We start from the raw sequence: 27,577 nt of genomic DNA on the forward strand, positions 1-27,577 counted from the left end.
AGTCTCAAATGCCCCCATCAGGAAAAAAAAAAACAGAGATCCCTTCTTCCGAGGCAAATTTCCTATCTGAAAAATTAATTGAATTTTGTATTTTGTAATTTTTTTTTACAATGCATTGGGTTCAGGCAAATTCAGAAGATTATGGTGGATCACTTCCTCAGGCTCGAAGGTTTTTTTCCCTCATTATTTGATCTTTGTTTTACTAATGCTTTGATCAAAATTTCCGTCATTTTATTGGTTATTGATAATGATTATGTTGATTGTTAGTTACTAATTTTATTTGTTATTGTTTATTGTTTATTGATTATTGATTATTGGTTATTAATAATGATGTCAAAATATTTTATTTTATTTTGTTAGTGGCCACACTGCTGTAAATGTGGGGAAATCGATGATTGTGGTGTTTGGAGGTTTTGCTGAGAAGAAATTCATTAATGATATCAGTGTTTATGATACTGGTATGTTTATTTTTCTAAATCCATTTGTATTTTGTTCGTAATCAGAAATTTTTGCGTTTTTTCTTTTTATGATTTCTGCTGTATCTCTGCCTTTTTGGTTGAATTATTCTTATCTTTCCTTGTAAGATGCATTTTGGCTTTTCATTTTGTAGGTTTTTTAGCTCATAGTATTTGTTCTATAGGTTCTGCATCTGTGCTATTTGAAATGGATTCATTTCCTTCTACTGTGAAGAAAAATCATGCATTTGTTGCTTCTTCCTTCTATCATTCTAAGAGTTCACTTCTCTTCTTATTTATTTCATGAATTTTTTTTTTTTTTTTTGTTTACCATGTAATTCCTTGATGTCATGACTTATTACTTTCTTATTCTGCTGTTTTATCATATCACGAAATTCATTTTTTTTGTTTTCGTATATTGGGCTGTAATTGATCTTCAATATCATTCAAATCCATCAGTTATTTGTAGTTTCTAAGAATTGCAAATTAATAGGCTTCACTAGAAACAATCAAACTTGTTGGTTTGAACTTAGAAATACTCCAAAACATTGCAAAATTTTCTAATTCCTCATTTTTTTTTTACTCTTTTTGTGGATAAATTCTAAAATTCTGTGTAAGTTTGTTATCAATAAGAAAAGGCATCTGGCTATTTTTCCTTATACTTGGGATTTATGGAAAACTTTAATTGTTACTAATGTTAGGAGATAATCTCAAAACAATGTTAAGATATAATTAATCAAATACTTCACATGAAGAAAGTGGAATAGGTCAAATCATGAGATAAAATTGATATGTACCACTTTAATGAATACAAGAAAGTCTCTTTAGTTATTTTTCTATTCTTGTGTATAAAATTCTTGATAGGCTAATCATGACAATTGGCGGTCCTGATGACAAGCAAGAGTGCAATGTATTTCGTTCATGAGCATTCAGTAATATTGCCCTTTGCCAAATATTGAGGTTCTTTGGTGCATTGGTGTTGTTAAATAATGCAGAGAACAAATTATGGTTCCGGCCAGAGTGTACAGGCAATGAGTCCAATGGACAAGTTGGTCCATCTCCACGCGCATTTCATGTTGCTGTTGCTATTGATTGCAACATGTTTATTTTTGGTGGACGTTCTGGTAATAAACGGTTCGTTGACATGTGTAACCTTTATCCTCAACCTCCTTATGTATATGGTTTCTATTACTGCTTACAAGACGTTATGTGGATTAATCTCTAATAAACTTTAGCATGGTTGTTCAGGTTGGGTGATTTCTGGATGCTTGATACAGGTAAAGGTCTTCTGTGCAACTTACTTTAGAGGAAGACCATGGTTTTATGGATGTTGCTTTTTATTCCTCGCAGGAGCTACCATCTTGTATGCATAATTATTTATGAAAGGTTCATACTTTAGTTGACTCTTATGGATTAGTACCAATCAGTTGCCTTGATTAATGGAAGAAATTTAGTTTAGTAAGAACTCTATGTGGCATCTGCTGAATAATTAGATTCATGAAATGAAAGGCTTCATGGTTCTCATGGTTATCCCAAGTCAAAGGTTGTATCATTGTTTACTATGTTTTCTAATTATATACATCACAAATATAATTTTGTGAAAGAGGAGCCCGTAATTAGGCACCATGCGTTGTATCATTTTAGCCATTTGTATATTTATATGGGCATCTAAGTCACTTGCCTCTGAGGTAACTGCATTTAAGCTCTTCAGGTTTAATTTTATGAGAAATGAGACACTTCATCAGTTTATGCTATAAATCTTAATCTAGTTTTGAATTAATCCTTGTTACTTAAGGGCTAAAGTGAATGAGTGTATGGGCTCATTTAGGATCGATTATTTGGTTTATTTTGTTATTTTAGTGTTCAGTACTAGTGTCAATTTAATAAAAAAAAAAGTGCTAGTGAGTTCCACATGTATGAAATGTCTCTTGGGTAGATTATTGAATTTTTGTTTTGGTATGTTTTACTATTCATGTGTGTTTCTTTTAGTATTGATGCATTTTTCAAAGAGTTATTCTTATGTGCTTCATGATCGTAAATTTTGTTTGGCTGTTCTGTTCCTAATTTCGTTTTTTGGTGTCGCTCCTTTCAGATATCTGGCAGTGGTCAGAATTAGCTACTTATGGTGATTTACCCTCAGCGAGGGACTTTTCTGCTGCAGCAGCCATTGGGAATCGAAAAATTGTTTTGTGGGTATTACTGTAGTTGCCTTAAATGCATTTATTAATGCTGGCTATCAATGGATTCTGATGTTGGACTACGGTATCATACTGAATGCAGATATGGTGGCTGGGATGGTAAAAAATGGCTCTCAGATGTGTATGTTTTGGACACAAGTAATTTCTGCTTCCTATGGTCTTGTCTTTGCTTAAGATTGTGATTGTGGATTTGATGGTGGACTAATTCAAGCTAAAACAAAAACCCTCGAGGAGCAATCTTTAAGCACTCCATCCATTTTGGAATTCTTGTTATAGGCAAAGAGGTTGACATTGATTAATTAATTGCATGTGGAACAGTGTCTCTTGAATGGACAGAGTTATCTGTTTTGGGTACATTGCCACCACCTAGATGCGGGCATACAGCAACTATGGTTGAGAAACGTCTGCTTGTTTTTGGTGGAAGAGGTGAAGATTTTTGTCATGTCCTTCCCTACTCGTATCTGGCTATGGCATAGGGTTCTTTAGATGCTCTCTTTAGATAATTGATTATTGGGAAAATATCCTATTATCCCCTATTTTTAACCTCTATATCTCATCAGACCCAAGAATTAAAAATATTATTTGTAAGCAAAATGACTCCATCTTTTCTATCTTCCAACCCCCTAAACCCTTTTGACCTCAACAACTTATGAAATGACTCTATCTCTCTCTTTCTTTAAAACTCCATCTCTCTCTCAAAACTCTATCTCTCTCTAAAACCCAAACTCCATCTCTCTCTCACATCTCTTTCTCTCTCTCAAAACTCCATCTTTCTCCCTAAAACTCAAACTCCATTTCTTTCTCTTCCTAAAACTCCATCTCTCGCTAAAACCCAAACTCCATCTCTCTCTCACACATAAGAATGTGTGCTTGTGTTCGAGCTCAAGCTAAACCCCTTGGCTGGTAAACTCACCGAGAAGTGAAGAGAGAGAGATGGAGTTTTAGAGAGAGAGATGGAGTTTGAAAGGATGTCATTTTAGTATTTGTTTGGGTAAAAAATTTATGGTCAAAGGTGTCCAAGGGGTTGTAAGCTAGAAAAGATGGAGACTTTTTGCTTACAAGTAATATTTTCAATTCTTGGGTCTCATGAGATATGGAAGTTAAAAATAGGGGATAAGGAGATATTTTCCCTTGATTATATTCAGTAATTTTCTTTCTCTTTATAGAATCAATATATGTTTTGTTAACTTTAGCTCCTCTGTCATCACTTTAGGATTAAAATTCAGCCTATGAGCCTGTGACTGATTGAATCATCAATCGATTAAGTTCCTAGAGTTGAAACATTTTAATTATCATGGTTCACGGTTCTATTATCATTTTCGTTCAGATTTTAAAAATTTATAGAAACATGTTAATTATCATGGTTCTATTATATTTTTTGTTCCAGATTAATGTTTATTTCGACTGTTTGATGGTTAACTTTATTGTCTTGTATGAGATATACATGCATAGGGCCTGTGTGAACATCCTTGAGATAGGAAATTAGAACAAGGAGTAGTGGTTTGCAAAAGAATTACTCACAGATGGGCCCGGAGAGGGAGGGAGATTTTCTGTTGTAACAATAAGAAGTTGTAATCTCAAAAACCCCCTCCCGTGCTAGGAGGAAGTGTTCATTATGCTAGTTACATTATACTTTCTTTGTTTTCAAAATATATATTATGTTGGCATCATTACAAAGGGATAATTGTGTTATTTATAGACTTCTTTCTGACACTTTTGCAATTAGTGATAACCATGGTTATGCTAATGTCCGTTTCCTATTATAAATTGTCACCTATGTGCATTCCTTTCACTCCATTTCCATCACAAGAAGAAACTGCATTGACTATGGTGTTACTATTGTTGAAAAAACATAATTTATTGATTGCTATGATTGCTTTCATTACTGGAAACCTGTTTTTTAAGTATCCGAATCGGGCTCCTGCTTGCCAGGGCTTCGATTTCAACCGGGTGATTCCCGAGTCAGACAGAGCTATATTTAACAAAAGTAAGTTATAAGAAAGCTAGAAAACCAGGAGATTTGGGCGATTTTGAGGTTCTTTGGCCTGGAATCGCCGGCCCGCCTAATCCGATCCTACTTGGGTGATTCCTAAGTTGGACAGGCAATTTTTGAATCACTGCTGGTAACTGTGTTGTGTCATGAGACTGTGTTGCTTGGATTTATTCGGTTGAGATATTGACTTTTGACAGGGGCTGGTGGTTCGATCATGGGTGATCTATGGGCTTTCAAGGGTTTGTTCAAAGAAGGTAAATGTATCTCTGGTTCTCAATTGCATGTATGCTATAAAGAAACTTTTATCTTTATAGCCAACTTACAATTGGTCGATTGCTCTAATTCTAACGGTAATATTGTCTCAGTGATCTCTTTCTTATGAGCTTCCTGCATGATTGTTCATTAACAAAGTGTGTTTCTTGCGGAAGGTAGAGAATGAGACACCAGGGTGGACACAATTGAAACTTCCTGGGCAATCTCCATCTGCTCGCTGTGGTCACACGATAACTTTCAAAGGAAATCATGTAATGACTTCTCAAGGCCTTTTGTCGTACCCATTCTCCTTTTTTCTTTTTTGGGGGAAATTTATCAAAAAGGAAAGCTTTCTGTCTGATCCCAACGACATAAATTATATGTGACCTCACTTCTCAATTGTTGGATCTGAATCGACGGCTAGGATTGTTCGTCACAATATTACGCCAAAACACTATTTGATTTTATTTATTTTTTCTAAAAATTTTATTTGGCTCTCCTTCATGGGGCACACCTAACAAAAATGAAAAAAATATTTCTCATGAAAATGAATGACCAAAATGGCTTAAAAGTTTGAGGGGTAATTTTTTTATTGCAGGTTATTTTATTTTATTTATCATATGCGCCCCTGTCAGATGTATGGATGCCCCAAATTTCGCTGCAAAATGGTTTATAGATAAAAAATAAAAGTAAACACTCTGAGCTATCGGATCAAGATCTGACACTTAAGAGCCAGCTTGTGACATTGTGACTCACGCCATCTCAGTCATCTACACAGATCTGATGGCTAAGGTCAGGGGTCACATATACCATATATGTGGGTGGTGGCACATAGAAAGTTTTTCCTTAGCAAAATACCCATAAGAAATCAAGTATTTACCAATTCACCCATTTGGAACCATTCCAACTCAAGACCATATTTTTTTTAAGGGTATTTTGAAATTAAAATGGAGAGATATGGGTAAAATGTTAAATAGTTAGTCTTTTATGGGTAATTTGATTAATTTTCTTCTTTTTTTTTTTGGGTATTATGCAATTGTTGCCCATTCCTGTCATATTTTCCTCCTTTTTAGCAAGTCTCATTGTTTTGAACAATTTGAGTTTCTACTGTCTACTGTATGACTAGAAATAGAATCTCTCTCTCTCTCTCTCTTACTAAGAATAATGTTGACGGTATTGTATTAGTGCAGCTAACTAATACTATTTTTGTACAAAATTGCACCAAGGCCTTTCGTTTACAACCAATCCTGTAATTGAAAGAAAGTAAAAGAAGAGAGGGGTATACATGCACAAAGTGTGTCATCCTTGTAAGTACTCTATGCACCCCACCTTGAGATGCAAGCCTTGAGAGCTTTGGCTTCTAAGAGGTAAATAGGGGGAGGGAAACATCACTGAAACGGGAAAGGAGTAAGACGAAGGGGGATGGAGTTGGGATTACACCAGAAAAAACCCTTAGTAATCCAAACCTCGGTGCTTTAGGTGGAAGTTACTCTGGCCTATGGATAGTGATCTACGAGGTCTTGCCCTCCTGTTTCGCGAGTCCATTTGCTATCTCGTTTGCCTCTTGCCAAAATGTGTGAACAAGATAATCAACAAAATAGCTTGGATTTTGTTCAGAGATGTGTTGGAGTCTCAATGGCACTGTAGATGAACCCAAAGCCCATGAGTGCACATTCTTGAAATCACATTCTATCAAAATGGTGTACCCCCTTGCCCAATCAAATAGTTTCAGTCCTTCTTCGCACCGGTTTCTGCAGCATTAGGATTTGTCACTCTCATTGGGCTTGAGAAAGTGAGTAAAACTTGTGCTTGACTACTGCGAAAACAGCCTCCCACCCCTTCTGGACCAGGGTTGCCACTTGCCAAGAAAGCAACAGCCAAAATTTAACTTGATGGCCCTTGGTTCTAGGGAAGACCTGCAACCCGCCCATGTAGCACACATATGATTTGATAGCAAAATAGTCTTCCAATTGTTTAGGAAATCCTTTGCAGGGAAAACAGCAAAAGCCTTAGTGTTTCTTGCCCAGAAAATAACTTCGGCCACAATTGGATAGACAGTTTTCACCACCCTAGTCCCCTGACCCTTGAATGTTTTGCTGTTCCATTATATCTACATGCACCATATAGTGGCGGAGTCTGTGTCTCTTCACATGAAGAGGCCTGATGCAGGGAAAGGGGGAGATAAGCAAGCCATCAAAAGTTGCCCAATGACACTCAAAATCATTCAGCAATGCAGACCAAATCTTATGGGCCTCCAGGCAGTGCAGGAAGAGGTGGTCTGTTTGTCTTCCTTGCAAATGATGCACCTATTTGGCAAAGGGATGCCTCTTCTTTGCAATTGATCCCCAAACCAATTGAATGCCTGAATTTTTGGCAACCGTGGGGGCAGCCAAGCTTTGTTGGTATGGAGGGGTGAGGGCAAGTTTTGAAATGTGATTTGCTTGTGAAAGGAGGTCACTATCACTTGGCGTGGGAGTCCATATCAGCTTATCTCTGCCCAAGCCCAGGATGAAAACAGAGTTGAGAGTCCCCAACAGTGGGACTGGATAGTTGATCTATTTACCATGAGGTCCTTCCAAAATTTTGTTGATCAGATCAGCTGATCTTATAAGAATTCATACGCCATGTACTCCCATGGTTTAGTGCAAAAAGAATCAGAGATATTGCAATTTCATAATAGAAGTGACCCCATGGGAATGCAAAGCTGATTCCCTTTGAAGAGAAATCCATCGTGCAAAACAAAAACAGCACTTGTTTCCCTTTCTTCTTGTGCAAGTTGCTTAAGGATCTTAGAAGTAAGGGTCAGTAGTATAAGTCTGGGGTAGGGACTCAAAACCCACAACTGAGGTGGCAAAAGTACCAAGGAGGTGACACTTCCAGCTGAGGGCATCAGCCACTTTGTTTTGGCTAAGTGTGCTCTTTTTAAGTTAGAGACCCACTTAGCATGCCTACGATTCAGTTTCTTTTGAGGACTTAGATAGATCAAAGCTTCATTGTCTGAGAATAAGATAAATTCTCTTTGAATGAGGTAGTGACTCCAATGTCTCAGGGCTTGAACCACTGCATAGAACTCCACAACACAAGTACAATAATTAATCTTTTCCCCACTCAGTTTCTCGCTAAAGAAGGCCATGGATCTGCCCTCTTGACTTAGGACACCTCCAATTCCCCCCTTTGACGCATCACACTCCACATGGAAGACATTTTCAAAGTTTTGAAGTGTAAGGGCATGAGCACTTGCCATCCTTTCTTTCACCAATTTGAAGCTGTTTTTAGCAGCTAAAGTCCACTCAAAGACCCCTTTCTTCATGCAATCAGTTATGAGTGCTATTATGCTGCTGAAGTTTCTGATAAATCTCTTGTAGAATATTGCTAAACCATGAAAACTTCTCACCTCAGTCTCTATTTTGGGTGTCGGCCAGACTCTAATAGCTTCTATTTGGTAGGATCCATCTTGACCCCTTCACATGACAGCACAAAAGCCCTAAAATACTAAGTTATCAGTCAAAAATAAATATTTTTTGAGGTTTACAAATAACTTTTCTTTTGAAGGATCTCTAACACCTGCTGTAAATGCAACAAATATCATCAGTGCTTGCACTATAAATGAGGATATCATCAAAATACACCACTACAAACTTAATGATGAATGGGCATAGCACTTCATTCATTACTCTGATGAAAGTGCTCGGAGAATTAGAGGCCCAAATGGCATGACCAGCCACTTATCTAAGCCCACACGCATCTTAGACACAGTCTTCCACTCATTTCTGGGACTTTTACGAATCTGGTGATAGCCACATTTCTAGTCAATTTTGGAAAATACCCCTGATCCTGATGATATATCAAGCATGTCATCTCTCTGAGGGGATTGGAAAATAGCATTTGATGGTGATTTTATTAATTGCTCTACCATCTAAACACATTCTCTGTGAACTATCTTTTGTTTGGAGTTACCACACATCCGCTCATGCTCTCTCGTATCAGCCCTTTCTCCGACAACTCTGTTACTTGCCTAGGTGACCCCTCGTGTTCCTTGGGACTCATTCGATAATGTGGCAAGTTAGGGAGAGGGGCACCCAAAACCAAATCAGTGCAATGTTGAATGGTCTCATTGGTGGCAACTCATTAGGTAGTTCATCAGGTTTCACATCCTTAAACCTTGTGACTAGGGGCTTAACCTTTGCGGGTATTTCATTTAGGCAAGACCCTTCTTTGGCAATCAAAGCATACACTACCCCTTGTTCTTTGTTTTTTTCAACAAACCGGTTCAAAGTAAGGACAACATCTCCTTTCCCACTCTTGGGTTCATGCTTGTTATTCACCTTTAACGGTTTTAAAACAATTTTCACCCCATCTCCCCAAAAAGAGTATGTATTGTGTTGCCCATGGTGTATGGCAGCTCGGTCATATTGCCAAGGACGACCCAAAAGGATATGGCATACATCTATGAGAAGGATATCACATCAAACTGAATCATTAAAAGTTACCTTTCCGAAACCATACTCCTTTGTTGGGCTATGGGTGTCTCTCACATGTCAACTTCAACCTGTTGACAACCTCTTGAGACCCCATATTACTGCAGCTGTCACTATCAATGATAATAGTGCACACCTTCCTAAGGACTGTACGAGTCTGGAAGATGTTGATTTGGAGCCACGGCTCTTCGATCACCTTTGGGGTAGTGAGTAGTTGACTAATTACAAGAAAACCCACCCCTCATTAGCCTCAGTTTCAGCAACATCTTGCTCATTTTCCCCTACCTGGTCCTCATTGAATACTGGCCCTGTGACAAAGTCTCCTTCATTTGCATCATCCCCATCTAGGACATGTGTTCCAGCTTGCCATTTCCGGTACTCGTACAACCGGTGGCCAACTTCTCGTGTCCTTTGATTTGCCACTTGTCCCCTTTGAACTGTAGTTGATTTCCAGCCACTTGTTCGACTATATTTCCACCAAGTCACTATCTTTACTTTCCCCTTTGCACTTGACTGGCTTGCACCTGTTGCCACCGTATTTTGGGCATGCCCCTTAGTCAGGTAGCCACAAATTTGACCTTCCTTTCTTCTGGGAAATCTTTCCATCCGAAGAAGGCCTCCATACTATCTAACCAGTCCAAAAACTCATTGAGCTGAAATTTTCCCGAAAATTCATGGACATCCTCTCTCACTCCTTGATCCAACCCAGGTAGGGCACGAACCAACCTATTTTCTAATGAAGGGTTCTCCCTTCGGTTGTGGAAAGGATTTGTACTTTCTTCACTCGATTCCCCTCTTTCGTGAGTGACCGACTCTCGTTCAAAGTGGGCAAGTCGACCCACCAATTGCCCCATTTCATTGAACCTCCTCAGTAAGTCCTCATATTCTGCCCTTACCACAGCACCCCCACCTCCTCCTCAGCCTCCACGTCCTCCTCTATTGGCCATAATTCAAGGTCCAAAAAGATTCCTGCTCATGGTACCACTTGATGCAGGAGAGAGAGAGAGAGAGAGAGAGAGAGAGAGAGAGAGAGAGAGAGAAATAGGTTAAAATAAGGTAGAATGAAAGGAACTTAACTATGATTTAAAGACAATGGGTTGAAGTTAACAAAGCCTAGCTTCAATGGCTTGTATGAGGGTCCAAAGACACTCCAAATGGGACATAAGTTCCTGATTTTCTGAGATCTACAGCCAAAACATTGATCTCCAGCAGGGTAAGATGTCCCCTTTTAATAGATTTGGCTTAGCTTCAAAGTCAAAGCTCTCTTAACTTTCCTAGGGACATTAAATAGACTTTACCCCTTCCCAAGTCATGCAAAATACACTTTCCCAAGCCATGCACAATACCATTCAAATTCAAACATTTCCCTCTTAATTTTTCCCCACCCAAAATTTAAGATAACCCCCTTGACTGTTTCTATAAATTCCAGAAAAGTCCATTGCAGAGAAAAACCCCCAAAATACCCTCCAAAACAAAAAAAGAAAATTCAGTCCAAAAGATGTCAAAACTTTATTTTATTTTCTTCATCATATTTTCAATAGAGCTTATGGTTGGCATGCTTACATCTGCAGCTTTTGTTATTTGGTGGACATGGCATGGGTGGTTGGTTGACTCGATATGACATCTATCACAATGACTGTACCATTTTGGATAGAGGTAAGGGCTTACCATATTGGGGCTTCACTTGTATTAGAGCTAATAGAAGCTACCCAATGATCATATGAAGTCAAATTATCATGTTGCCAAATAAAGTCAAACATTAATTTTCATCATAGGCTTTTACATTTAGATTATTAGGTGCCATTTCAAGTTGTATTATGCCAGGTACATCATGGTTTGGAGCTAATTTGAATTGAAAAAGAAAACCATGTTCTCTACTATCACAGAGACAACAGAAGCAATATTGCTTGATATACTTACTAGTAAGATAATACTTTCTTTGAAATTACAATTTGATGTAAAACTGTTTAGGCTTTTTATGGAACCCAGAGTTGTTTTCTCCATGGTGAGGCTGTACCTTATGCTACATGACCTCCGTTGGCTTTGCTTATTGCTAGAGTTCAAAGATGATGCGCATCATGGTGCTCATGTGACAGGTAGCAACAAGTGAAGCCCTTTATCACCATGAGTCGTATGATGTGTTGCTACTATAAGTATGGCGTCTTGGTGCTTGCATCTCATATGAATGCATACAAATGTGTAAATGTAGATTTGAAGGATTTATACATGCATGCATGCAAATATGTATTGGTTTCCATAAGAAGTTAAGAATACCAGTTACATTGGATGCGAAGAACTTTTTGTCAAAATCTTTTTTTTTTTATAATTAACTAATGTAAAAAACTTTGAACAGACAAAAGGTACTAATTCTAGACATTGACATAAAAATTCCCCCAATGCTATCTCTTCCCTAATTACTCCATGTTTGCTAACTTATCCATCACTCAGTTGCCCTGTCCCTGATAGCGGGGGACCAGTACTTCCCTTTGGAGCTTCTATTACTGAAGCTCCACGAGCTGTTGTGTCAGTTTTATTAATCGAGAAATTTTTACTTAAAAATGTTATGTTCTCCCTTTCCCTAGCTCCAGTTTGTGTTTCACCCAGCGTTTTAAAAAACGCCGAGTCGAACCGGACTCGCCCGGTTCGACTCGAAAATCGTGAAAAGGGGACCGGATCGCCCAAAAAAACGGAAATCGTCCGGTTCTAGAGAGAATCGGACGATTCTGAACAGTGAATCGCCGATTCACTGTACGGAATCGGCGAGTCCGAACAGTGAATCGGCGATCCCGTACGGATTTTTTTTTTTTTTTTTTTTTTTTTTTTTTTTTTTTTTTTTTTTTTTTTTGTAATCCATGATAGATTTTTTTGTAATACTTGATCGATTTTTTTGTAATCCATGATCGAATTGTTTTTGTTTTTTTGGAATCCATGATCGAAGTTTTTGGTTTTTTGTAACCCATAATAGAATTTTTTGTAATCCATGATCGAAATGTTTGTTTTCTTTTCTTGTAATCCATGATCGATTTTTTTGTTTTTTTTTTTTTTTGTAACCCATGATAGAATTTTTTGTAATCCATGATCGAATGTTTTGTAATACATGATCGAAATGTTTGTTTTTTTTTTGTAATCCATGATTGAAATGTTTGTTTTTTTTTTTGTAATCCATGATTGAATTTTTTGTAATCCATGATCGAACTATTTTTTTCTTTTTTTGTAATCCACAATTGAATTTTTTGTTTTTTTTTGTTTGTTTTATTTGTTTGTTTTTTTTTTGTAATCCATGATCGAATTTTATGTAATCCATGATCGAATTCTATGTAATCCATGATAGAATTTTATGTAATCCATGATTGAATTTTTTGAAAATTTGTGATTTTTTTTGTTTAATCCATGATCGAATTTTTTTTTGTAATCCATGATAGAATTTTTTGAAAATTTGTGATTTTTTTTTTAATCCATGATCGATTTTTTTGAAAATTTGTTATTTTTTTTTTAATCCATATTATTCAAAGAGAAAACGAGAGAGATGATGATTCTGAGGCCACCCTATCCCAGCCATATTATTCACATATCGAGTCCCAACAGCAACAGTGTAGGGATGAGCACGAAATACTGTAAATTAAATGCTGAATGGCGGTTCATGCAGGGAAAGAACATATCAATATTCGCATATTCATTCAAAAACATGAAAATTCTTAATGGAGTACCCTCATTTTTTATTGAATTCCTAAAAAACAATATTTATAATGAATTTTAATAATTTTTTCGAATTTTTTTTAAGCTTTATTCTGACCGATTCACCCTATTCCCGATCCGGATCGCCGATTCGCCGATCCGGATCGGTTTTTTGAAAGCCCGATCCGGGTCACCGATCCGTTTTTTAAACCATTGGTTTCACCATTTATTAAATGAATTGACTTCTTTTATGGAGGACCAATGAAAGAAGTGAGGAGAATTACATGGATTTTTTCAATGTTTTTGAAGGTACAATTCTACTCAGAGTTTATTCTTTTCCTCCTGGTAAATAGTAATAAGAAAATATGTCCACCATGGGATTAAAATTAGTGACTTGTGCATGCTGACATTTACCTTGGAGAAAAGCCCCCTCTTTTTTTTTTTTGGTTCATTCCTTGCCTTAGCTAGTTATACCAACTTAAAGGTCTAAATCTAATAGAGGAGCAAAAACAGATTGATTTTCCATGGTGGATTTGATCACAAGCAGAACATGAAGTGTCTCTTTGCTGAAACTCCTTTATTTCCACAGATGTTTAATAAATTGTACCCGAACAAGTTGTTATGGAGAATTCTTTTTTCCTTATAGCCCCATGCATGACATTAAGAAACTACATATTTAACTGATCCTTGCACCCTTAGAAAATGCTTTTTGAGATCCCTCCATGAGGTTGTTCATAATGCAAAAGAACCAAGACATTCTTCCTTCTTTTAACTAATAGAAAGTATTCGTGAGCTTTTAAATGGGTTCGAGTCTATTACTATATTGGAATGTCTGCTTAATGATATATTCATGTAAGATCTTGTTATCTGGTGCACTTAATAGTTTGTTGATGTGACTCAAGGATGTCTGTGAATGCTTTTACATTTTTTTCTGTTACAAACAGTGGCACTCATGCTTTTCTTTTCTCCTTTTTTTTTTTCCTTAACAGTATCTGTTCAGTGGAAACGCTTAGCTACCAGGAATGAACCACCCTTGGCTCGAGCGTATCATTCTATGACTTGTGTTGGTTCAAAATACTTGTTGTTTGGAGGTTATGATGGAAAATCAACGTATGGAGATCTTTGGTGGCTGGTACCTGAAGGTACTGTCTGGTCATTTCTTTGACTGTAAAGAAATAATTATTACATAGGCTGGATGAATCTTCTATAACCTTGGCTCGTTTATTTGAATAGTGAAGTTGTAAGGTAATAACATTTTATATGGTACATTGAACTTTTGCCCTGGTGAGCTGTTTAGTGTTAGGGAATTTGGCAAAGTGTGAAGATGTTATTTAGAGTTCTGGCATGTAGTTTAGAACTTATCAAATATAACTTACACATAGCATAAGGTCTTGAGAAGGGTCTAGTAACCTTATTGAGAAGGGTCTAGTAACGTTATTATATTACTCTGGATGACCTGTGGAAATGAATTTTACTTCCCTCATAATGTAGTCTAATAAAAGAATATTGTGATGCTTACAACTACACTATGCTTGGAAATCTTGGTAAATCACACAATTATTCTTAGCGAATTGTGGCAACTTTATAGAATAGTAGTACAATAAGATGTACTGATAACCATGTTCTTGCCATTTTAGTTTACTGCAGACACCAAGTAGTGATACAGAATGTGAAGTATGGTTTAGCTTTCCAAGTTATTGCGCTTCCTCAATGTAGATGATCGCAAAACCAAGTTATGGCACAAATCTAAGGAGTATGGTTTAACTTCTGGAGTATAATGGTGTGAAGATGATCCTCAATATTCACTAAAGAGTTTCTTCCACTTTCTACAGTAGTTCTAAAAGGCAAATAGGATCCATTAATGATATTTATGCATCCCCCATTGTGAAAGTGGGCCTAGTAAAAGATGCATATTACGAGCAGTATGTCAAATGTGTATTCCCTATACAATTTCCTTTTTGTTATACTAATTTCCCTTTTAAAATTTCGTGAAGATAGGTTAGTATTTAAAATGCCCTAAATTTCATTGTATGGTGGATGACATTTGGCCTAAATAGAGTTAGAAAAGAAAAAACACAAAAATATGATCAACATCGCAGATGAGGTGAATAGACTCAAGTGCTCCAGCCAATGCAACGTGGACCTAGAATAGCACCAGTTAGGAGGGACAATTTGGTGTAAGTAGAATGCTCTAAACTAGCAAGGGGAAGGCCCAAAAGAGCATAGATAGAAGTAGTGTGAAGAGATATGGTAACTTATGGTCTGACTGAGGGTATAGCCCTTGATAAAGCAGAATATTGGAATAGGATTTGTGTAGATGACCCCAAATAGTTTGGATTAGGCTCAGATGATGATGATGATGAACTAGCTGCTTTCATTTTGTATTCAAATGGGGATGCATAGAATATCAATGATATCAGGAATCACCTAGAGAGGTTAATCATCTTATGCAAAGTTGCAAACCTCATAATTTAGGCTGCATTTCCCTTCACTGCGCACTCACCTTTTTTAATAGAGTTCCTAGGCTTGTCATACCAGGAGAAGGGAAGACCACTAGTTGATATGGTTTTATTTTGTCCTTATAAGTTTAATTTCGATGTTTGAAACAGGATTTCAGGTTCAGCTAAGGTATTCAGGCATGTTTATGGTTGACTGAGCATGTCTATACAAGTTTGATTATATAGTGTGCAATGTTCGAAAATTCGGCTGCTCGCTTAGGCAGCCATATTCCTAAAATGCCTAGGCTAGTTAGGCAGGACAATTAGGCGGCCTGCGTCTAGGCTCCCACCTTGGCAGGCAAGGCGCCGCCTATGCGCTATAGTCTAGGCGGCCGCCTCGAGGCAGTTTGTCTAATAGAGGAAAAAACCCTCGGCTAGGGTCAAAATTTATCATTTTGCTTTTTGGGAGAATTCTAAACCCTCAAAACCAAATCCGTGCCATTTAGGGAGAGAAAAACTCCTTAAAAACCTCTCTTTTGTGATTTATCGAAAGATCAATAAATTTTCTATTTTTTCGATTTCTTCCCAAAACAAAGGCAATAGTTCTTCTAGTAGTCGATTTTGAAGACTTTAGACGACCCAATAGATGAGGTTTGCACTGACATCGATTTGATTTTTAATATTTTTAAATTATTATCATTTTTTAATAAGGGTTTTGATTTGTTTTTGCAATAATATATTATGTTGTGAATTATTTGTTTTTTCTTTTAATGTTTTTTTCTTTTATGATATATTGACATGTTTGTAGTTGAAAGATTGAATTTTTCGTGATTGTTGAATTTTTCCTCATTTGGACAATGAAATTGGGCATATATCATATTCTTTTATGAATAGTTGATTCCTTTTTTATACAATGTGTTAATGTTTTGATATACTATTATTTTTGTTTTAATTTATTTGATAAATTAGTAATTATTTATCTTATTGAGTTAAGTCTTCTGTGAAGTTATATAAATTAATAATTATGTTATATCTTTATCTTTATTATTATGTTTTATCTTATTGAGTTAAGTCTTCTGTGAAGTTATATAAATTAATAATTATGTTATATCTTTATCTTTGTTTTACTTTTTTGGTACCCTGTTCCTAGGCGAGTGGCTAGGCAACCAGGCCCCCGAAAGGCCTAGGCGGGCGCCTGCACTTTCTTGAACATTGATAGTGTGGGACTTAGTAGTTACAAGAGAGATGCATTCTTGTAGGATTATAGGTTTCATTTTTATCCATTTCATGCACTTTTGGGAGATTGTAGGGGATAACCCCAATTTATATAAGCGGTCTGAGCAAGAATAGTAATCTCCCTGGCTTCTCAATGTACTTATTTTGGTGCATCTCGTGATCTTTATTGACACATTAACATTATGAGAAGTGACCATTAGCTCAGGTGGAAACAATTGGCTATTGGGGTGTGTTTTGGAATTTGGATCATCATAAATCGAAAATGTGGCATCATGCTGAAGGATAGAGATACATCAGCCCAAATATGGCACAGAGCCCTTGGAGTGGACATAACTGGCCATATCTACCCTCGAACATGGCACAAAGCCCCAGAGGTGACCATATCTACCGTTAAATTTTGGCACAAAGCCCTGAGGGTGAAGATCACAGTTCTTCCACAGTCTACAAACCACATAGTGCAGGTTCTGCAAGGAAGACTAGTCATCTAAACCATCTAGCGGTCAATATGCTATACAAGCCAGTCCGCCTGTCCACATATAGCCATTTCAAATTAGACTGAAATGGAAGAAACTTGGGGGAATCTTCAAATCAGGGTGGGAGGAACCTCCTTGCCACTTCTTATCAAATTTGGACCATCAGGCGGTGTACTTGCTCTATAAAGTTGAACCGCTGGTGATATGAGACTTTCCTCAAGACCCACCCTCATATGGTCTCAGAATGGGATGAAACTTCGAGGGTCTTCAAGATATGGCTAGAATAACATTTCCACCAATTTTCATGGAATTTGGACATTTTAGCGGCACACATTCTTTGTAAGACCAGACTCTTAGTTGGTGTGAACAGGGAACCATATAAAGGGGTATCATATCACACGGTCTCCAATCAAAATGAAACATTGTGGGTTTTTAATCTAGAGGATTTCAAGCATATCCTCAAAATTTCAGGTCATTTGGATACCATTGGACCCAATTTTTTAAGAAATAAAGTTGTTCGAGACTGTCGGTCATTTTAATGGCTGCCTGACCTTCAGACTGTCGATGGTTATTTTCTCCATATTTTTGGGTTTTTTGGGCTGAAATTTGTTGGCAATAATGCTCTTTCACTGCTCTACAAACCCATATAAGCATTAGGATGAATCATTCCAAGATCAAAGAATGAATCATAGATCAAATTGAAAGTCAAAGAAATGGTCTGCTGTATAATGAGAAACTGTGCTCGATGGATGCAAAACTCCAATGTTTGGAACAATTCTTGTTTGGGATTCAATTCCTTGGACACTCAAAGTCAATTCTTCATCATCTCATGCAAAGGACGTGGCACAAAGGCACACCAAATAAACAGGATAGGGTGCAACTTCCATCAAGCCTAACCGCTAGACCGCCGGTCATTTAACTGCAGTTTGGCCCAAAAAAATCTTGGGCAGAATGAGGAAATTTTGAGGGATCTGGCCCTTCAATCTTGCCCATAAGTTTCCTAGGCAGGAGTAACCCTAATTTTCCTATCCTTGGCCTATAAATACCCCTTTGCCTTAGGGAAATGTGGCCGATGGAGACAGAGCTTTTATAACAAAAAATAGCTTTCATCAAGAGCCTTCTAAGGACTTAGAGAATAGATAGAAAGCTCATAACAACAGAGAATTTTAAGAGATCTTAGGAGATATTGAATGAGAGCATCCCCATGTGAATTCAAGTCTTGAGATCAATTTTTAGTGTAGAGAAGATCAAGATCCTAGCTCCTTTTCGAGGTGCAAAGGAGAGGAAGAGGAATGCAGCAGAGGTATAGCCCTACCTTACATTATATACGCAAGTCATATGCAGTGGGCTTCGGGTTGTATCTAATTCTGTGCTTTTGCTTTGATTTTCTACTTTTTCCATAGTGTTTTGAGAGACCCGATCAAGGTTGTTCCTCTCCCACTGAGCACTTGCTGTAAAAGAAACGGGTTGCGCACAAGTGCTTGAAACTCTTCCTGAACCCATAAATTTTTATCAATTATTTTGAGAATTTTATGGTGGATTTGTGTGTTTCTCTGGTTTTTCATCAAAACCTCTCATAAAACATGATTTTTCCATTGATCACTGGCTAATAATGTGGCTTGGTGGAGAATGGAAAGGCTTGTTGGTATGATTTCCAATGTGCATTCCCTATTCCTTACGAGTTGGTTACTATTAGTTTCCAATGATATTCCCATTAGCACTAAAAACAAGTATATATGGTTAGAAAATACAAGTTGCCTTTACTTTTAGAATAATGGTTGTTCACATTGGCAATCGAGTATATATATTTTCTGCCATCAGTCTCTCATGGTTCAGATATTTTACTTTGTTTGCAGATGACCCTATTGCAAAACGATTTGTCCCAATTTCTCGTGACCATATTCCTGAAAGTAATCAAGCCTTAGACTCAAGAGATTCTGTAACTAAGGTAGTGCATCTTTAACTTCAAATATATATATATATATATATATACGAAAAAGTTTATATAATGTTGCAACCTTAAAATGTAGAATTACAGATGCACCTCAAAAATCTATCGGAAAAGGTTTATTTTACTGTTAAATAACCCTTTAATTGATCATCTCGACATCGAGATGTATGAAAATTAAAAAAGAAAAAATTTGAGTCCCATAAATAGTGCATCTTGCAATACATTATCTAGATCGTCCATTTTCAAAACTTTCATATATTTATAGATCTACTTGATTTTAACCATTTTTGGAGTTTACAAATTTATAATTAGATATAAAAATAGATTTTCAGATAATCCTAAGAATTTTTGCACCAAAATTGCATGTTATGATAAAATTTGGAGGTGTGCCTTAATTGAATTGTTGGAGGTTGCAACCTTATAGAAACCGCACTATATATATATATAATATATATATGATATATATTTTAGTGCCTTGGTGAATTTCAAATATGCATTCCATAATGTGTTTGCAACAGGAAAACCAGGGGGATGCATCGCCAATTGCAGAACTACAAAAAAGACTTGAAATTCCTATCTCCCCATCTTTAATTAGCAACCTTAGTGTTCTCGATGTTTCAAGTGACAGAGAATATCTGGACCTTTCATCAAGGATAGCAATTAAAGAACAAGTTGCATCTGGTGATCCAGTTGCTTTAATTCAGGTCTGAGTATTCCCGACTTAAATGGGTGTTTCATTGATTCTTTGAAGAGGTTCTTAATGGGCTCAAGTCATTGGTGGTTAGGGTGATGGGTGTCATAACATGACATCTTGATTTCCATTCCTACCACAGGGAGGGGATCCTTCCCCCGTGATATACCTAAAAGAAATAGGTTACTTAGGTGAATTCGGAGTTTTTCTATTTTTGTGATAAAATAGGTGAGTGGAGTTTGGTTTATAATATGGTTGGAAACTTGATGACTTATGATTAGGCTCTTCGGCAACATTGGAAGACATCCACAGCCAGGTCAATACAGCTGCGGGAACTAGGCCCTTTGCTTCAAGATTATCATCGTCTAATTATCCAATCCCAAAAGTATGCCCCTCTCTCTCTCTCTCCAATACACATTTTATAGTATACATTCCCTTTTTCTGAGCATGAAAGGTACCAAGTTGAAGTTCACAGAGCAGGGGTCTCATGGTTTAACACACACACACATATATCATGGTTTAACACATAAATACATACATGAATGCTTATATATATATATATATATATATATATATATATATATATATAGAGAGAGAGAGAGAGAGAGAGAGAGAGTGAGAGAGAGAGAGAGAGGAGAGATTGTTGGTCGCACATGCATGTCAATGTTTGAATTTAATCTTTTTTGCAAATGGATTTGACTTGACATTTTGAGGGTGTCTATGAGACAATTCAAAAAATATTAAAAATAACATGTTCCTCAATAGCATTCCTTGTGCATATGATTCTTTTATATTTTTCATTTGTGCACCTAGGTTCAGCACAAGTCTCCTTAATATTTCAGCTGAAAATGATTTATAAAAATGACTAAGAATGAAAGGTTACCCATACATGTTGGCCCTTGGATGTGCCCATATCGAATCTGAGCCATCTGGTCTTATTCCATTTAATGGGCAGACCAGCTCACGAAGAGCTTTCCTACTCTCTCTCAACAGTTTCATAGTAGGTGAAACCAACTTCAAAAACCATTTTAGAGGCATATTTTTTAACCCAAATTTTTAATATACAATTCTTTCAACTTGATGAACAATAATACACCCTAAACTTATTTTTTCATACAATGGACATAGAACGTCCACTTGAAAAGATGGTTAGATTTGGGCCATTGGGGGATCATTTTTTTACCTAAACTTTTTTACAGCCTATAACAAAGAACCAATTTTAAAAACTAAAAATTGATTTTGAGTTCTTTAAGGCCTTGAACTCAATGTCCCTTGAATGAATGGTTGAGATTCATTGTTGGAGTGGACTCATTTTGATCTTTTCTAGTGGTGAATTTCTCTTTTAGACTGTTTGTTGGGATGAAGAGTGCATGGGCAAAATTTGGTGTGTTACAATTGCCCCTTACATAGTTTTTTGAATGAGTAGTTTCTTTATAGTATGATGAAACCATTGGAAGAAATCATATATAATATATGGAAAAAGTTTATATAAGGTTGTAACCTTATAATGTAGAGCTACAGATGCACCACAAAAATCCATCGGAAAAAGTAGTTTTAATGTTGAAAAACCCTTTGATTGATCATCTCAACATCGAGATGTATGACCATGAAAAATAAAAAGGTTTTAAGTCTCAGAAATAGTGCATTTTATAACATATTATCTACACCATCCATTTTCAAGATTGTCATATGTTTATAGATCTATTTGATTTTAACCATTTTTTAAATTTCTAATTTTATAATCAGATATAAAAATAGATTTTGAGATAATCCTAAGAACATTTTATATCAAAATTATATACCATGATAAAATTTGAAAGCACACCTTACCTCTACAGCTACTGATGCATTTGTATGCCAACTGCACCCATAATATATATATATACACACACACACACACACACACCAAAAGGTGGCACCTATAATAAATAGTAATATAAACAGAATCTCAACCGTCAGATCTTCATCGGGTGGTTCAAAATACATGTTACTATCTGAATTTTAATATTTATTTTTAGAAATCGGATCAAGATGAAATTTTGGGTATATATATATATATATATATATATATGGGAAATGCTAGGTAGGCCAGTGGGCCTACAGCTACATATGAGCCCAACGGCTCCCAAATTGAATCGGAGCTGATTCAATAATCACGATTGTATTTCATATTTGAATTTTAATTATTTTCTATAAATCCAAATCACTTGAAATTTTGGGCGTGTGTTTCTTAAAAATAGGATAATCCAAATCCTTAAAAATAGGAGAATCCAATAAAAATATCAAAAAAATATTTCGTGAGGAATAAATTGACTAAAATACTCCGAAACTTTTCAAGGGTAGTTTAATCAATTTATCTCTCGTGAATTATTTTTTAATATTTTTAATTAAGTGCGCCTTGATGAGAAGAATAAACGCCTAAAATATCACTTGATTTGGATTTATAGAAAAAAAATTAAAATTAAAATACGAAATGAGGTCGTGTCCGTCAGATCAGCCCAAATTGAATCTAGGTCGTTGGATTCATATGTAGACGTAGGCCCACTGGCCTACACTAGCATTTCCCTATATATATATATATATATATATATAAAGAAAAGTCTTCCCAACGCCTATAAGTGAAAATGAATAGTGATTTCGTCTACCCTCATCACCGTCCAAAGTTTACGGTTACGATTGTCCGTAGTGTTTCATTTTTTCATTTTTTTTTTACAAATTGGAATGATCTGAAATTTGGAGCGTGTGTACATCTTTGTAAGCCACACTTAATAAAAATATTAAAAAAAATAATTCGTGAAAAATAAATTGACCAAAATACCCTCGAAATGTTTTGGGGGTATTTTGATCAATTTTTTTATGTAAAATATTTTTTTGATAGTTTTCGTAGATTTTCTTATTTTTTGTAAACACACGCTTTAAATTTCATAACATTACGATTTGTAAGAAAAAAAATTAAAAATGAAACACTACTGGACAATCGTGACTGTGCGATGAACTTTGGACGGTGATGAGAGTAGGCGAAATTACTGCTCATTTTCGCCTATAGGCGTTTTGTAGTATCTTCCTATATATATATATATATATATAAAGCTGGCATATGCCCACTAGCCTGCATCTACATATGAGCCCAACGGCCCAAATTCAATATGGGCCAATTTGACGGTCACAACCTCATTTCGTATTTTAATTTTAAGTTTTTTTTTACAAATCCAAATCACATGAAATTTTAGACGTTTGTTTTTCTCATCAAAGCGCATTTAATAAAAGTATTAAAAAAATATTTCGCTGGATATAAATTGATCAAAATACCCCTGAAATGTTTCATGAGTATTTTGGTCAATATATTTTTGTAAATTACTTTTTTAATATTTTTATTAGATTCTCCTATTTTTAAAAAACACACGCTCAAAATTTCAAAAAATTTGGATTTATAGAAAAAAACTTAAAATTCAAATACGAAATGCAATCGTGATCATTAGATCGGCCTAGATTCAATCTGGGCCAATCTGACGGTTAAACCCTCATTTTGTATTTTAACTTCAATTTTTTTCGACAAATTCAAATCATATGAAATTTAGGTGTCTATTCTTCTCAATAATTCGCATGTAATAAAATATTAAAAAAAATAATTCGTAAAATATAAATTAACAAAAATATCCTTGAAAAGTTTTGGGGGTATTTTGGTCAATATTTTTTTTGATATTTTTATTCGATTCTCTTATTTTTAAATAACACACACTCAAAATTTCACGTGATTAGATTTATAGAAAAATATTAAAGTTCAAACACGAAATGCAATCGTGATCATTGGATCGGCCCAGATTGAATCTAGGCTGTTGGGCTAATATGTGGTGGTAGGCTAGTGGGCCTACGCCAACTTTTTCATATATATATATACAAATGTATATATACACCAAAAGGTGGCAACTATAATAAATAGTAATATAGGCGGAATCTTAGCCATCTGATCTTCATCGGGTGGTTCAAAATACATATCACTATCTGAATTTTGATATTTATTTTTAGAATCGGATCGAAATGAAATTTTGGGTGTATATACTTGACACCAGCATGCACCATATTTTTTTATATAAAAAAAATACTTTCAAGTATTTAAAATGACCAAATCACCCTCATCATTTTTAAGGGATATTTTGGTCATTTTATATTTTGGAAAATATTTATTTTATATATTTTCCTTGTGCTCCCTGTTTTTTTGTACACACCCCCAAAATTCATCACGATCCGATTTCTAGAAAAAAATATTAAAATTCAGATAGTAACATGTATTTTGAACCACCCAATGAAGATTTGACGGCTGAGATTCCACCTATATTGCTATTTATTATAATTGGCTATTGGTATCTTTATATATATATATATATATATATATATATATATACATATGAGTGACTAATTTTATGAAATGGTTGTAGTGTAATATAATAACACTACACTTCAAACCATGTTAGGGGTATTTGTTGGACCCCATATTTTAAACCTAAACTGTTTTCATCCCATCATATTAAAGCACAAACACTCTTGAAACACGCCTTAAAAATTGCTTATTTGAACTCAAGCAATATAGGCCATGCATTTAATGGGATGATTAGATTTGGGTATGAGGGGGATTTTTTGGCCCAAATATAGTTGATAGCCTTATCATCATTAGAGGAACAATTTTTTTTCTTTTAAAAATGCTTTTAAAATCTTATGGACCTATATCTAAATGTCTACTTAATGGACAACCTGCATTTATTGTTGGAGCGGGGCTCATTTGGCTAGGGTGCCATTTCAATTTTGTATTTTGTAGCTTCCTTTCCCCCCCCCCCCCCTGTTTGAGATTAAATATTGGGATGAAGAGAGTGCGTCTACGAAATTGGGGTTTTACAAATGCCCCTAACATAAGTTTTTGAAGGTACGACGTGTATGTGTGCGTGTGGGGAGGACTTGTGTACACCCAGTATCTGGCATTCTACCCTCAAAAACATTGCCCAAACGGATTGGTTTGATCTCAATTTTTGGATGATCTTGAGAAACCTAGGGGGAAAACTCCCACTAAAAGAAGAAGAAGAAATTGAAAAAATAAAATAAAAGCTTTTGAGCTCATCTGACATACATCCAACAGTGCCCCTAAACAGACGGCTGATGTGAACACAATTTTCTCTGTCATCAAGAGATTGATTGTTTTTTTCATTGATTTATTTATTTCATGGGGGTGTTTGCTAGAGGATGTGTGCGCACAAAAGGGGTCAAACAAATGCCCATCAAAAGAGGAAGGGGGGTTTCTATGGTGAGTTTTTCACCACACACTTAGGGTTTCTGCGGTAAGTTTTTCACCACACACTTGGACATTAATCTTTGGGAACAAGGTCTTGTTTGTTGAGGATTCAAGCTCATGGCTCAACTAAAAGGTGCTTGCTTTTACAAACTTGAGTTCATGGATTTCAATCCACCTTGCGAAAAAACTTGTGTTTAATGTGTAGCCAATAGATGATGTGGGGAGGTATCTTAGTTATGAAAAACTTGATCGGAAGGCATATCGAATTATATAGTTGTAGAGAAGCTTTTTTTCTCACAGTATTTTACCAGCTTCTGAAAATCAATGACTACGTATCTTAGATTCTTCTCTATCTTATTCATTTAAGATACAATTTCACTTAAAATATTGGTCTACTGACTAATTCCTAGTACATACATTTTGATTCTGTTTTCATCTTTCTTACTTCGCGACTTTACCCCAGAAATGTAGAGTCTAGTGGAGGCCTCAGTGATTTCGTTCTTTCCAAGCCGCAAGTTCGCCGTTTTTATCATGTTAGAAATGCTTCTCAGGTATGGATTCTTTTGATAGTTGATCTTTGTTGGGTTTCTTGATTGTTGCTTCTTTGTTTCACCTGTTTTGAATGTTATAAATGTGAAACAATTCTTCTATACGCATAGGATGCAATTGGTAAGTTATGATGATTTTTTGCATGTTCTATTTTCCAGTCCTTGGATTGGCCTCGTGATGATTTGAAATAAAATTTGAGTGCTGCATGTTGCTTTGAGTTTGCATGGAAGAGATTGATTCAATTAAGGTGAAAGTAAATGGGATATTAGTTCTGTTAATGTGGAAACTGAATGGGATAGTAGTTCTATTGGTGTGAATAACTTGGAGTCATTAACAAATGCCAAATGAGTATGCACATATAATTTACAATTATGTAAGAGGACCTTAATGCACTTCACTGTAGGGACGAAACCCAAAATTTTCCGAGATTCATCAGAGATATTGATGCCACTCACACTCACCATGTTTTTCTTTTGATGCATTGATTCCGATCACATTCACTGTATTATACTTTGCCAAAAAATTCTCTCTAAACATCTCAGATCCTTCAGCACAAAAAACATTCTTCCTTTGCAATAAGCTTTTTATGAATTATAAGCCTACCAATAATTCATTTTCTTTCATAAACTTATCCGAAGTGTGTTGTTTGTTGGTTTTCTCTATTCAGTTACGTATGGATGACATTCCGAAGCTGCTTGGTGAATACAAACAATTGGTCGAAAGTGGAGGCGTTGATTAACATGCTACTTAAAGCTTGTGAACATGGTCTTCAATCTCGTGTATCTATCTGCCTCCTCTGTACTACCAATGCAGGCCTTGTTCGAGCATTTCGTCTTTACTCATGTAACAATTGACTGTTTTCAACTACAAATTAGCACTTGGTTTGGGACGTGGACTTTGTATATATCGGGAGATTACTTGGTTGGGCTTCTGCATTTGGAGAAAGGAGAAGTTTAGATGAGGTCCTATTCAGATGTACTTGCCTTTCAAAAATTGATGTTAGGGATAGTTCTAGAATTTGAAACACATCCAAAGTCACTCTAGATACATTTTGCATTAGATCCATAATTTTGCAGCTCAAAAAATAATGTAGATTCCGTGATTTACAAAGAATTAAAATGAACCAGATGAAAGGGGTCCAAAACAAAGTTTAAAATAGAAATCCATCTCTGAGATGGATTTTTGAAGGAGACGACATTTGACGCACCAAACTGTCCTTTGGAGAAGTATTCATAATTAAAAGAGAGAATGTGGAAAAAGTTGAACCAAATTGCAAATCTTGATGAATAAATTTGGTCTTAGGGTGAAAAAGTATATATATATGTGGGATCATTTATTTTTGGTATGAGGTGGTCACAATTATTTTTGACAATTAGATTTGAAATTGGGTGGATGTATTGATCAAGCTCAAAGTTCAAAGTAAATTTTTTCAAACTTCGTGGCACACTTAAGCTATCAGGTTTCGTATTAGATGGTTATAAATAATTGACCTCTTTGTGTCGAAGATAAACGGTCTCATTATATACAATACCATAAAATGTATGGGTCACATGTGTAGTTTAGAGTCTTTTTTCATCCTTTTTTTTTAAAAAAGAATTGTAGCGAAGAAGTTGGGTTGGGTTCTCTCATTTCTTTTGCAGTATTGGATGATCACATTGTATACTTTTCGGTTCATTCAAGGTGGTAATTGTCATATCTTCTCTTTCTTGAGAGCCCACTCTTCGACTTGGTTGTCTGGTCAGTAACTTCCCCGTTCAAGTGTTGGATAGCTTCGATAGGTTTCAAACCCATCTCCTTTAAAGAGAGAATTGCCTTCTGTATTTCTTTTATGTACGTGAGAGTTGGTATTGTTGCAAGAGCTCCTATTAGCACTATTCATTGCCCGGTAATTGGCTAAGCCATTGTCC

At 35.9% G+C, this 27,577-nt stretch overlaps 1 protein-coding gene across 2 annotated transcripts; it reads left to right on the forward strand.

Annotated features, from left to right (window-relative positions):
- Positions 1-26,696, forward strand: LOC18441384 (Galactose oxidase/kelch repeat superfamily protein). 2 transcript variants are annotated; one of them, XM_088851960.1, is made up of 16 exons: positions 1-169; positions 361-458; positions 1,451-1,589; positions 1,704-1,732; positions 2,548-2,644; positions 2,736-2,791; positions 2,972-3,079; positions 4,844-4,900; positions 5,075-5,170; positions 10,948-11,032; positions 14,041-14,193; positions 19,055-19,146; positions 19,668-19,853; positions 20,122-20,225; positions 25,585-25,672; positions 26,338-26,696. In XM_088851960.1, the coding sequence occupies exons 5-16, from the start codon at positions 2,578-2,580 to the stop codon at positions 26,407-26,409; spliced, it is 1,164 nt and encodes a 387-aa protein (XP_088708086.1). In that variant the 5' UTR covers positions 1-169; positions 361-458; positions 1,451-1,589; positions 1,704-1,732; positions 2,548-2,577; the 3' UTR covers positions 26,410-26,696. The 2 variants fall into 2 exon arrangements, with proteins under 2 accessions (XP_088708086.1, XP_006851565.1); XM_006851502.4 differs by having other exon boundaries at positions 5,079-5,170.
- Positions 26,697-27,577: the final 881 nt, after the last annotated feature.

The sequence above is a fragment of the Amborella trichopoda genome, chromosome 11 (assembly GCF_054954075.1).
Source record: "Amborella trichopoda isolate Santa Cruz 75 chromosome 11, AtrichopodaSantaCruz75HAP2 v2.0, whole genome shotgun sequence".
Classification (NCBI taxonomy): domain Eukaryota; kingdom Viridiplantae; phylum Streptophyta; class Magnoliopsida; order Amborellales; family Amborellaceae; genus Amborella; species Amborella trichopoda.